General features: G+C 33.1%; 1 protein-coding gene across 1 annotated transcript; it reads left to right on the top strand.

Annotated features, from left to right (window-relative positions):
• Positions 1–8,409: 8,409 nt before the first annotated feature.
• On the top strand, positions 8,410–13,132 carry LOC123713391 (toll-like receptor 6). The gene has a single exon (XM_045667019.1). The coding sequence runs from the start codon at positions 8,587–8,589 to the stop codon at positions 12,619–12,621; it is 4,035 nt and encodes a 1,344-aa protein (XP_045522975.1). The 5' UTR covers positions 8,410–8,586; the 3' UTR covers positions 12,622–13,132.
• The last annotated feature ends 640 nt before the right edge of the window (positions 13,133–13,772 follow it).

Below are 13,772 nucleotides of genomic sequence, written 5' to 3'. Positions count from 1 at the left end.
GATTAAAATAATTGTACTAGCGCGTCCAGGAGATTGACTAGCGGTCAACTCGTAGGAGCTAAGATCTACACCCCCACAGACAACCTTTCTTAAAGTATTTTTGAAATACCGCCACGACATGTCTATGACTAAACAGTATGTGTATTGTGTGTATTTTAAATGTTTGACGAAATCTAACATCCATAGACATTACATATATTAATGACAGTGTTAATTCTAGGGTTTGAGGGACAATAGGGTTTTTAGAAGACATACTTAGTCGATAATAAAATACCATAAAGTGGCTATGTTTAGACGGCCTTAGGGAACGCTTAGTTGTGGAACGACGGACGTCGATATGATACAGATGGTATTTTCTATTTTACCTTGACGTCCGATAATGAAACTAAGCTACTGGTAGGAGACCGAACAACTTCTCTGAACACTCTCCATGGCAAATGCGGTAGAAGATGCAGAGTGACCCCACGCTCTCTACGCAACGCTAAGGAATCAAACTGCTCGGAAAGTGACTGGTCCACGACGACGACGACTGGAGCTGGTGCTGGGGAGCTCCCGCCCAGAGGTAAAAACATTACTCCACGTGGGGCCAAATTTGCGCTTTATAGAGTTGCAAGCGGTGGCCCAGAATGAAATACTGTCTCGCTTCTGACATCAAATTGCATTCTCCAACTTCTTTTAGTATCAGGGCACCTCGTGACTCATTCAGCTGTATCCTGCCACCTTCCCCAGGGCCTAGTGACTTTCTGTCAAACTGTATATTTTTATTACAAGTATACCTAATATCTACAGAACAGTTGGATAGTTTCCATGTATCGTCAGTCGCGTATGACATTAAATTTCTTGAAATCACTGCGTATGGCCTTAGAAGGACTGTGCACTCAAGTCAATTTCATTATATTCTGCGATTGTACAAGTGATCTCTAAGTTCTATCCAAAGTACACAATAAAAAATGGCATTATATATTTCTATTAGCCTTTACGGTACTACCGTAGAAATTCAATATTTATCTTTGCTGTTAGTATTAATTTCATCTGTGTTCAATTTCCGCAAGCATTCAATCTCGTTACAGATAATAATTTATGATGCGATCTAATCAAATATTTTTCTTGTACTGTCAGGAAGTTTGCTTTGGAGTGATAAACTGCTGTTAGACAACGGGAACTGTTATCATTTTACTAATATGAGTGACGCTAATAGATGATGGGTGGCCTAGAAAGAGTTTTTTTAGGGAATTGCTCTATTAAATATGAGTGCTTTATTGAAAGCCAGGAAGAGAAATTAATTAATTAATTCTTGAGGAATTACATACATAAAGAATATATCGTTTCAATTTACAATAATTTTCATGTCATAAATATTATTATCATAGAAATATATCACAAGAACTCAGAAATAAAAAAAGGAAATTAAAATCATTTTAAGCAATCCAATCGAAATCGAAGTTTGATTTAAATTTCATTAAGAGATTTTTCTATACCTGTTTGACATTTTTTTTATAAAACAGGGGTCAAACGGGGAGGAGGCTTCCCTGATGTTACATGATATCGCCGCCCATGGACCCTCACAATGCCAAAGGTCTTTTCTTGAAAGACCCTGAGTCGAGTTAGTTCGGAAATATGTCAGTGGGATGCTGGTTTCACATAGTGGTGGGCGCGGCAAAAACTACTTTAAAAAACGCTCAGTTGTAAAACGACGGACGTCGAAATGATACAGGTGGATACTCTCCATGTTAATATAATTTTAATAATTGAGTGAATTCTTACATCCATTTAAAGTTTTATTTAAACATTAAATTACAAAAGTATTAAAACAGTATTGATAAATTTCCGAAATTCGGTTCAGATCCAGAAATACGTCAATAGTATTTCAAATGGGAAAGATATATTGTAAGAAAAACCTGTAAAGGTTAAACCTCAGGCATCAAAAAATTTATTACCCCAGTATCAAAGGGTAAAATAATGGTTGTTTACTCGAGATCCATTTTGTATAGCGGATAACGTTTTTATTGTTAACAAGAGAAGCCACGCGATGATATCTACCGTATGAACGATGACTTCGTGCTTGGCTTCGGGAGTCTGAAGTTAATAGACTTGAAAATATTAGACGGTACAGGTTATTTGTAATTAAAACAGCGGTATCATTGTCTTTAGTATCCTAATGGAGCATGGGGAACATACATGTTGCTATTGTAAGTAGGTTGGCGTTCTATGCCTACCGGGATGTGAATTGTGGAACATGTATGTTGTAAAAAAATCTATATAACAACCATAGATAGTTGACTTGATATTTAAAGTCCAATATTTTAATACGGCACACACATTTCTATCTGTTTTATTGTCCAGTGTGTGTGTTTTTTTTTTAATCTATGAATGATGTAGTTAATTATAATTAGTGAATGGTTTAGTGATTAACAAAAAAAAGTTATATTAAAGCTTTATATTATAAAAATATCTTGGAAGAGTTTTGCAAGCTTTTTCAACTTATATCACTGATAATTCGTTCTAATACATTTTCTTATTCATGAACTACGCTGGGTCTGGATATCCATAGCTGCTCCTTCACAGTTTAAAATCGATTTTCCATTTTGTTTTAAAAAAAAAATTCAATCTTTAGGTATATTTTGTTTCCCAATAAGTGAATAATATTTGATGTGACAATCACGTTAAATATTGTATTTTGTTTTTCTTGTAACCATGTATCAATGTGTCTAGCGCTGGCAGGCTTTTGTATAAAATCAGTTCGATTGTAGATACATTTTTGTCTTTTACGGTCAAATTGTATGTTTTCTTAGAATAAACGGGTAATCCAATCGTTAGTAACAGAATAATATTGAGTCTTAATTAGATTAATTGCGCTTTCTTAATTAAAACTATGTATGATTAATGATCAAAATTCTCGTTAATATATCGATTATACAGGATTAGATCACGTCATCGTTGAGCCTTAATAATTATGAAGTGAGATAATACTGAAACTAATATTAATCACACATTAATTAATTAGCGGTATAACTTATTAGGTAATATAGTAATTAGTGAACTATACACAACATTATTACTAGACCTATTTCGGTACTTTCGTATTATTGAAGATCGTTCTAAAGATGGTTGCTCTATGGCTTGCTCATCTTAACGATAAGAGGTCGACGTTTTTAGCACAAAGCCTTTCTGTTGGGGTCCCGCTTTATGACTCGAAACTATAGGTACCTGGATCCTTAGATGTCGGATAGGGCTGACAATCTTACCAAAAAAAATACATAAATATTTTAATATTTATTCTAATAATTAATTTATTAAATAAAAATAATATAACTTTACTTCACGTTTCAATTAAAGCTATCATATCAGAAAAATACTGCCACGTTAACTTGACAGATAACATTCGAAAGATAATAGCAGGCTCATACTATAAGGTATTGCGACTAACTTGTTCCTGTAGTAGCTAAAATAAGCAACGTGGCTTCAATGTTCGAATCTCATCTCTGACGTCGAACCCCGCCTGTGCTCCTATGGACTTTCTGTCTATATGCATTTAACACAAGGAAAACATAACCTAAAAAGTCTTCGGCGTGTAAAGAAAGATCGCCTTATTGCCTGATAATAAAACAAATGATCACGCATCAGCTACACAAAACTGAGGTCCAGAATTAAATTAGGGAATATTATATATTTATTTCGATATAATAGTAAAATTGGTAGCAGTAGTTCCGGATAATACACACCAATTCCATCTCTTTAACTTTAAATTAACTCTTTTTATCCTATAATTGAATAATATCTAATTGGTAACCCTATTATTATCGGTACACGCGCAGTATTTTGCTCTCATTATCTCAAAAAATCCTCAATACAGACCATTGATTATTGGTTTAAAAATAAGAATAACACTAAAGGATGTCGGGCTGATAAAGCGTAAATATTATTGGGAAGATTACTCAACAGTATTACGAATTGATGTTTTTGAAGTACATAACTCTTTAGTACATATTTCTTCACTTATGCACTAAGTCATCAAAATTGAATTTTAATGTAAAATGTAAAGTTATATTATACTTTATAGTAATGCTCACACGCGAGTATCAAAGCCATGGTAAATATATTACAATGATTGAGTTATTTACGATAAATGATAATTACAAAAAACTACGCTTTATTTTTAATATTTGACAAAACAAGTTTCTTACAATACAGTTAAATAAAAAAATACTTTGTATAAATGTTATTTGGTATTTTCTATAACCTAATTTCTGCATTTTCTCCAAACCGAAAACCATAAAACTAATGACATCATATTTACGTTAATACCACAATTAGTGTTGACAAGCGTTACGGGACCAAAATTTACAATCTTAAGAAAGCAAAACTATTTAAAACTATTGTCTCAGAAAATTTATGGTAGCAATATTAAAATTGCGGTAGACAGCCTTTGTTTAAGTGGCGAGAGTCCCATTTTTATTGCGGACATAATTTTCTAAAGAATTTATTAACAAATTCAAGAAACTGCCCACACAATGATAATTTTACAATGCTGAAGCTCTTTTGAAATCCGTTTTGAACATAAAACAAAAGATTGATTTGACTTAAGAATAAAGTTTCTTCACTTGTTTATTAATTTAATTTAGGTTACAACATGTAGGTAAACTCCGTATTTGTCAAGAAAAATCTAAAATTCGGTTCGGGACTAGGACACAAATCTTTCTAAGTTTGTATCTAAAAACATTGAAACTGATACAAAATGATGGGTATTAAATTTAATGTTGACACATTTTATTTAGAAGACATCCCAAATTTTCAGGTCTCCATCAAGTAACAACATGTTAAAAAAATAAAATAATATGTTATAACAATAACGAGTCGTTTATGATTGTATTAATAAACGCTAACTTTTCCAGCCATTACAATTACGGACCCATAACAATACCTAGTAAAGAAAAATATATCAGTAAAGCCTCAACAATATGTGTGTGCATTACCAAGAGGGTACTAGAAAATTAGAAAATAAACCGTGGGTTAAATTAATATAAATATCAAGCAATAACGAAGAGACATATTATTTTAAAATAGCATTGAAACTGCTGTATCTGTGTGATACCTTCAAATTGTCAATAGAACCAGTATGGGGTTTTTCAATTCATGTTCGTCGACACGTTTTCAAAGCCGTTTTTTGAAACGAAGCACAGCTTTGAATGGGTCATAAAATCTTTTTGTTTAAATACAATTGTTCAAAATACGATACGGTTTCAATTCGGTTGCCAATTCTGTATTGTTTTTCGAATGTTTCAATTTGGGCTTCCGGAGGCCACAATTCGTTCTACTTGGTTGGATTTTAAATAATTATACTACTGTTTTTGATGTGACAATTTGACAGGACCACCGGAATATTCTTGTTTAGACCAAATTATTGGTTGAATATGAGCAAATAGAATAAATATTAGTCATTAGACTTAAATATGTCACAATAAGAAACAATATATCGAACACAAATTCTACTCTATTTATTGTAATTATGTGGTAGTACGTATTTGGGTTAAACGATGATCAGGTAGAATCTCTTAAAAAGTAGGTGTGATTGTCACTTTATGAGCCTACAAGGCGTAGACCTCATACTTTGACTGAGTACATTATTTCTCGCTTCAGCTGTATTAGTACATATTAGAAAAATAAAAATATTCTAAATTTTCACGAGGAATGTCACGAGTTATAGCTTAGGGGTATTCATTCGATATTTTCGGAACAAGTCACAAAATTGGTAATACATATAATATATGTATTTTGTAAATATTGGACGTCACGGACCCGTGAAATGTTGACCTTAAATATTGACTGAGAGTATCAATAGTTTGGGCTCCAATATGTTACCTTGCGACACAGCGTCGTATCTATTATTTCTAAGAAATTACCTCGTTCTTAAACAGCAACATCTCAGTGAAATTCTATACTAGCTATCGTGATTATTTCATTGTTGATTAAAACACAAAACGTATAAATATTCTAAATCTAAAATTATTCTAAAAAAATAATTATTTTTCATTTCTTCATTATAGCCACGCTGGCTTGGTTGTTTGCACAAAACTAACAGTGACAAAGTTTAAAACATTTATTGTTATAAATGATAAGATTTTTTACATCTTTAAAATAATCAAGAGCAGTGTTGGCCAAGTGGCTTCAGCGTGCGATTATCATGGCTGAGGTCGTACATTCAATCCCCGGCATCAATAGACTTTCTTTCTATGTGTACATTGAACTCTTGCTCGCACGGTAAAGGAAAAAAACAAAGAAAAGAAAAGAAGGCTGATCATTACCTATAAGATTGAAAAGTGATCATAAAACAGATATAGACATCTGAGGCCCAGACCTTAAAAGGTTGTACCACAGATGTTTATTTAAAATAATAATTTTTATTTTTATAAAAATAATAAGTTTACTATACAGTAGGCTCTTCTGTAGTCAGTTAAATATTCGTTCTCTGCGAACACGTTCCTTGCATAAAATGGTAGACCCTCGTTTTGATGGATTAAGAAAAATAAAAGGAGATAAGTTGTAGGCTTGAAGCGTCTCCCACGGTAGATGCAATTCGACACGCACGTGATATAACATGATGACTTTCGGTGACTCACGATAATACTCAATGGACGTGTTTTTTCAGTTAACTAGCAAATATAACGATTTTATCGCATATAATATAAAATATAAGATATAAAATATTTTTTAGTACTAATAATAATTCCTCATTTTAATTTCAGGTGAAATGCAAGGTAATGGTTACAGGTCTTTCTCTTGTAAAACTTAATATTTCGCGATTAAAAGAAGTGGCGGAGTTATTCTAATCTACATAACAAGGGCTTGTCTTGAACTAAATAAATGAATAATAAAGTTAATAATTGTATACTATATCACCATACTTATATTTATTTTAATTTTAAGTATAATGGAAGACTAAGCTGATATGTAAAGTCAGCTAATGCTAGGCAGAGATGGCGCACTTAGCTTCAGAAATAAATTTTCTGTATTGTATATGTAAGCTAAAGCTAAGCTGTAAGCTAAAGGTGTGATGATTATTTGATAAATGCTTATTAGTAAACATAACAATCATATATATACAGTATTTACAATTTTCTTAACCTACATAGTTACAATAAAAACAATAGCTTATAGCTAATAGAAATAAAATTGGCATTGAGATAATCGAATTTGTATTAACAAATAACATTAAATAAAAAAACTTTAGAATTCCATGTACAAATATACATTTTGAGTAACCGTTCTACCGGAAATCATAACTTATGTAAGATACTGTTTTTATTTGAAATTCAGTGTAAATCGCTCTTAATCATTTTAATGCCACTAATTACGAGTCGTTATTTTCAGGCTAATGACATTTGAAGTAAATAGTTTTAAGACGTTTTCTATTAGTTTTTTTAATAATGATTATGTTTCGAAAATTTATTGTTTATTAAAGCTTGCTTGCTAGTTTGTGAGTTTGTTGCTTACAATTTACTTAAGCAAACACTTTTATATTTATTGTAGTCTAGTAGACAAGAGATGTTAGTAAAATTAGGCTCTTAATTAAATGATTCCCAAAGGTATACGATTTTTAAATACTAACAGTCTAAAATATCTTAAAAATTTTCTCCATTGCAATTCTCAAAGGACAACACGTGTCCCAGATTTTTTAAACTTCATTCCTTTATCTTGATTTCAATGTGCTTATGAAACTGTCAATCACCATCAATTGTATGCTTTATGAAAGACGGACTGAGGTAAAGCCTAATAAAATGTCCACCCACATTCAAATCAATTCATCATTTCCGTTTCAAAAATTATTAATCCTAGGTAATTATTTTAATGTAAAATAGTTTCAGATAACTGTATCATACCAAACATTATGAAATATTTTTTATTATATAATTGTAGGAGTTATAAAATTAAAGTATTATGATATTCATTTTGCTAGTATATAATGTATTTATACGTTTTTATTTAAATATTTAAAATTATTCAGTTTATATCACGCGAGTTATATAATCGTAATTATTATAATAATTTACGTTGATGTTCTTAACATCTATCTCTACACTTAACTAAATATTAACCATGGCTACACTTACTACACAGATGTCCAATGTAATCTAGTAGCCAATAAAAGTTGAACAATAACAAAACTGTTGTCTCTATCAGCTACTGTTTAAAAACCTAATACGACCTCCTTAAAGATGTAACTTGAGTAGCTGTGTTCAACGAATCACGCAGACCTAAGACTTCAAGCAATATTTTTGAGTGTCTAAAAACACGCGTGCCATCTGTTGTAAGCTGCTGCGCTATCCCACCCGACGGTTGTGCACCACCCCCCTCCCGCATAGACACGCTTTCGTTCAAACTTACGTAGGTCAGTTACCGCCAGACCGCAGGGGAGTATGGCTGTGTCAAAAGTTTTGCCGCGATCGCGCAGTATTTGTTTACGTTCGCTCTAAAACTTAGTGTAAACAAAGATACTTGATTTATAACATTGACTTTGAGTGATAACAAGTTTAAAACTATAACTTTAAGTGATAAAAAGTTTCCAATGAACTGTGTTACTGTGAAAACATGACGAAAAACTTATATGGAATGAGTTTAAAACTTTGGATATGTTTGGTGGCGGTGGCCGGTGCGCGCGCACGTTCTGCGCCGCCCGCCCCTGGTGGCTGTCAATGGGACTATTCGGATACAAAGTTGAGTGAATCGAACTTTCTTACATGTAATATCAAAACAATAGGATCAGCTGACATGCTCTTTAAGAACATAACAACAGCCCAAGCATACAATATAAACAAGTTGAAACTTACATGCACCGATTTGCTTTTCTTTGAGAGCTCACTACATATGAATACTGGTAGTTTTTTGGGCCAGTTGCGCAAACTTGAAGACTTGCGTATGGAATACTGTAAGATACGATATGTCCCAGCTACTGTATTATCACCTCTTCGCGATTTAACTAGCCTTACTCTCCGTTCATACAATACAGACTGGCCTGCTATGACAATGGAATTTCACGCTGAGAGTTTCCGAGGATTAATGGAACTGCGTTCACTAGACTTAGGTGACAATAACATTTATATGTTACCCTCAGAAGTGTTTTGTCCACTCTTTAGTTTGGAATCTTTAAACTTAACTAACAATAAAATACAAGATATTTCTGAAATAGGATTTTCGGACTGGGGCAAGGGCCCTATAGCCCCTGGAAAGTCATGCAACACTGGCCTAAAAATGTTGGATTTGTCTCATAACAACGTGTTGCGGCTTCCTGATAACGGTCTTTCAAGCCTTAGATCTTTAGAGGTCTTAAAGATTCACAACAACTTAATTAATGAAATTGGAGATAGAGCTTTTGTGGGACTGAATTCATTAAAGATTCTAAACTTATCCGGAAACAAGTTAGTCGCCGTTCCTCCAGAACTATTTCAGTCTTCACGCGTTATAAAAGAAATCTCATTAGCAAATAATTCGCTTTCCGTGCTGGCACCGGGATTGTTGGAAGGACTTGATCAACTTGAGAAATTGGATTTATCTAGGAATCGACTAACCAATGATTGGGTGAACAGAGACACGTTTGCCGGCTTAATTCGATTAGTAATTTTAAACTTGTCTCACAACTCCTTAGTACGACTAGATCCAAAATCATTTCAAGATCTTAACAATCTACAGGTCTTAAACTTAGATAATAATGCTATTGAGATAATAAGTAATGGCGCTTTTGCGGAATTGAAAAATTTACATCAATTATCTATGTCAGACAACAGAATTATTCATTTGAATGAACATATTTTCTCTAATCTATTTGTTCTAAGCCAACTTTATTTAGATAATAATCAAATCACAACTATTCATGAGAGGTCATTCGAAAATATAACGTATTTACAAGATTTGGGATTAAATGGAAATAATTTAAACTACGTTCCCGATGGAATACGAAAACTTAGATTTTTAAAATCCCTTGACATTGGCAAAAACAATATAACGAAAATTTCTAATGCATCTTTTGAGGGCCTTGAGGAACTTTATGGCTTGCGACTTGTTGACAACCACATAATTAGTATACCGAAAGACACTTTCAGTACATTACCATCATTACAAGTTCTAAACTTAGCATCAAATAAAATTGAAACCATCGAACAAGACGCATTTCTTTCAAATCCGACGCTGAAAGCTATTCGTCTCGACGGAAATAAACTTTCAGATATACGAGGTGTTTTTAACAAACTGAGCACTTTGGGTTGGCTTAACATATCCGACAACAAACTTATATATTTTGACTACAGTTACATGCCTGAGACTTTAGAATGGCTGGATATCCACAAAAACAATATTACTAAGCTTGAGAACGAAAATGATTTCAAATCAAATATTCGTATGCTTGATGTCAGTTTTAATACAATGGAAAACGTAGATGAAAAGTCAGTACCTGATTCTATAGAGGTCCTCTTTTTGAATAACAACAAAATTCACACAATCCAGCCAGGTACATTCCTACAAAAAAAGAACTTAGAAAAAGTTATATTGACAGATAATAAATTACGGACAGTTGAACTGTCTGCATTCACATTACCCCATATTCCAAAGCACAGATTTTTGCCAAAATTTTTCATCGGAAATAATCCATTTGTATGCAACTGTCATATGATATGGCTGCAAAAAATAAATTTATGGAATCACATGAGGCAATATCCTAGATTTGTTGACTTAGAGTCAGTTACATGCGAAGTTGTAAATAATAAATACGGAGGAAAATCAAACTTAATGGATGTTCCTGAAACGCAGTTCCTTTGTTCCTATGAGACGCATTGTTCCTCGAGCTGCTTTTGTTGTGATTTCGAAGCCTGCGACTGTAAAATGACATGTCCTGAAGGTTGTTCTTGTTTTCATGACAGCAATTGGAATTCTAATGTAATTGATTGTTCTAACGCTGGATACACAGATATTCCCGAAAAGATTCCAATGGACGCTACTGAACTTTATTTAGACGGCAATGATTTTGCCTCCTTGAACAGCCATCTATTTATAGGCAAGAAAAAGCTTCATAAATTATACTTAAATAATAGTAATATCGCCTCAATAGATAATGATACATTTAATGGACTCCATTCTTTGAATGTTTTACATTTGGAAAATAATCATCTTACTGAAGTCGCCGGTGGGGAATTTTCTCAGACTAAGCACTTAAGAGAGTTATATTTAAACGATAACCTTTTAACTAGTGTGGCAAATAACTCATTCGAAAGCTTATCTTCACTTCGAATCATCCACTTACAAGGAAACAAGATATTGAATCTCGACAAGAAGCTAGCTCATATCGTACATTTAGAAAGTGTTCGTGTGCGAGGTAATTTATTTACTTGCGCGTGTGATAATGTATTGCCTTTGGTGAACTGGTTAAAGAAATATAACGAGGACCCTTCAGAAATGTTGTGTGCTAGTGAAAATGAACTAAGTTCCAACCTGACAGTGTTCGACGTAATGGACAAGTGTCGTGACTCAAGTAGTGTAAATGACAATACTATTCCCACTGAAAATCAGCCGTTCCAATATGATGAAGTGAGCACAATTAAATTGAACTTTGTACCCCTCTTAGCTGTAGTCCTTATAAGTGTAATCCTGATTTTATTGTTTGGAGCTTTAGCATTTTCCTTTAGACAAAACGTACGTTTATGGGCTCATTCCAAGTATGGTGTAAGGTTATTCAAAAGTGCGTCTATTCAGGAAAGTGAACTTGATAGAGATAGGATGTATGATGGCTATGCAGTATACAGTTTATTAGATGACGATTTTGTAACCAAAGTAGTGGCGCCGGAATTGGAGCACTGCGGATACACTATGTGCTTTCACTACAGAGACTTACAAAACGCACCAGAAAACTATTTATTAGAACAAATAAATAACGCTTCCGAATCCTCGAAAAGAATTTTAATATTTATTTCTTTTAATTTTTTACAAAACGAATGGTCTAAAATGTCATTCAAAGCCGCGCTTAAACACGTGATAACTTCAATTCATCCTTCTATCAGGAGACATAGGGTTGTTTTTGTATTGACGACCGATATCAGCGCCCTCAATTTAGATTTAGAATTTCAAAATTATTTAAAGACCTGCAATGTGCTTTTATGGGGTGAAAAGAAATTTTGGGAGAAAATGAGATTTTTGATGCCTGATATCTCAAATTTACATTGGAATAAGGATAACATGAATTACAATCACAGTATTTGTCCTAACGCTAGGCGCCATCCGTCTAGGTACACTGCATCACCCACTGCGCCCGAGCTATGGTATAAATACGATGCCATACCTCCCCAAACACCCACAGTGACCAACGTAGGTATTAATGTCGAAGACGATACATCTATGTTAACCAACACTACACTCACAAGCCAGATACAGGACTTGGATAATCCACACCATAGTTACATATCAATTGACACACAAAATTACGAGCAGCCATATGGCGCAGGCGGCCGGCCGAGGCCACCTAACTCGTTACGTAAGCATCAGACCCACTCACCCTCGATGCTCGATGAACAGGGATACTTACAACCCCGTTCTTCAATACACGATTGCTTACCTCAAAGCCATCCGAGCGTACACAGATAACATGTTTCAAAAGTCAGCTCGTTATCTCCTAATGGGTCGCTACATTCCAAGCACATGTGTATACTGTTGCCTCTTCTGGCAATGCCTTATTGAGTCGTGATTATAGCCGGCCAAATAATTGTTCGATTGACGTTCCTTGTAAGTTGTAATAATATTTATATTCTTAATTTTAAGGAGACTGTTGTTAAATTATCGCGTATGTTTAATGATGCCTTGTATTTCAAATATTTGCATTGTAAAACTATTTTAATGAATTACAATACATAATATCTATTAAGACTGAATTGTAATATAGTTTAAGTTACTATTTGCCAGTATAAATGTGACTTAAGTATTTTGCTATAGATATTATATCTCATTGTTACCAAATATTTTGTAAATAATTGTAATTAAAAATTGTATATGTATAGAGAGTTGATTTCTGTTTAGGTTACTAGTCATTAGATAGGAGTTAATATCTATATGAATTGTTGTAGGTATATAGTTGGTCACATAATCAGATGTAACTAAACACTATTATTGTAACGATTCTGATAATAATATATTGTTATTTGGAATATAATATTTTGGTTACATATAACAGTATTTAGACTTATTTTCATTGTTTGTATTGTTAATGTGTTCTGCATTGATATCCTTATGTGATCAATTAATAATAACAATATGTAAAAATGTAAACTGTTAAACTCGCAAACGAATCATAATAAAGAATATTACCTTACCTTCTGTATTTTTATAAGAATCCTCAACAAATAATCTAGATAGAGCTTTATTAAGTTCATTTAAATTCATACTGATTACACCTTAGTTAAATTTGAATCAATAATTTTTTATAATGGGAAATTTGAGTTTTACTTCACAAACTCTTGTCTAAAGTAAATGTTTTGTTTTGACATTAATATAAATCGTTATAAAAACAGACATACATACTTTGTACATTTTATAACATGATTTTAACAACGTTCTGCTCTAATGTTGCTTTTTGTAATACCGCTAAAGTAACAAAACCAAGAATAACTGTTAAGTCCGATTTTGAGAAATGCATTTAAAAAAGATCGAAAAATAATTTCGGCTCGCCGACAATCGTAGGCTATAATGATCGACCCAAGCCAGGTAGAGGCTCCCAAGTCATAACTCAACCGTCACGGCTA

The sequence above is a fragment of the Pieris brassicae genome, chromosome 8, assembly GCF_905147105.1.
Source record: "Pieris brassicae chromosome 8, ilPieBrab1.1, whole genome shotgun sequence".
NCBI classification, from domain to species: Eukaryota; Metazoa; Arthropoda; class Insecta; order Lepidoptera; family Pieridae; genus Pieris; species Pieris brassicae.
Note: the sequence above shows the minus strand (reverse complement) of the source record. Positions and strands in the feature narration are given on the sequence as shown.

Coding starts and splice junctions, on each gene's coding strand:
- LOC123713391 (XM_045667019.1), top strand. CDS start 8,587: ATGACGAAAAACTTATATGGAATGAGTTTAAAACTTTGGATATGTTTG.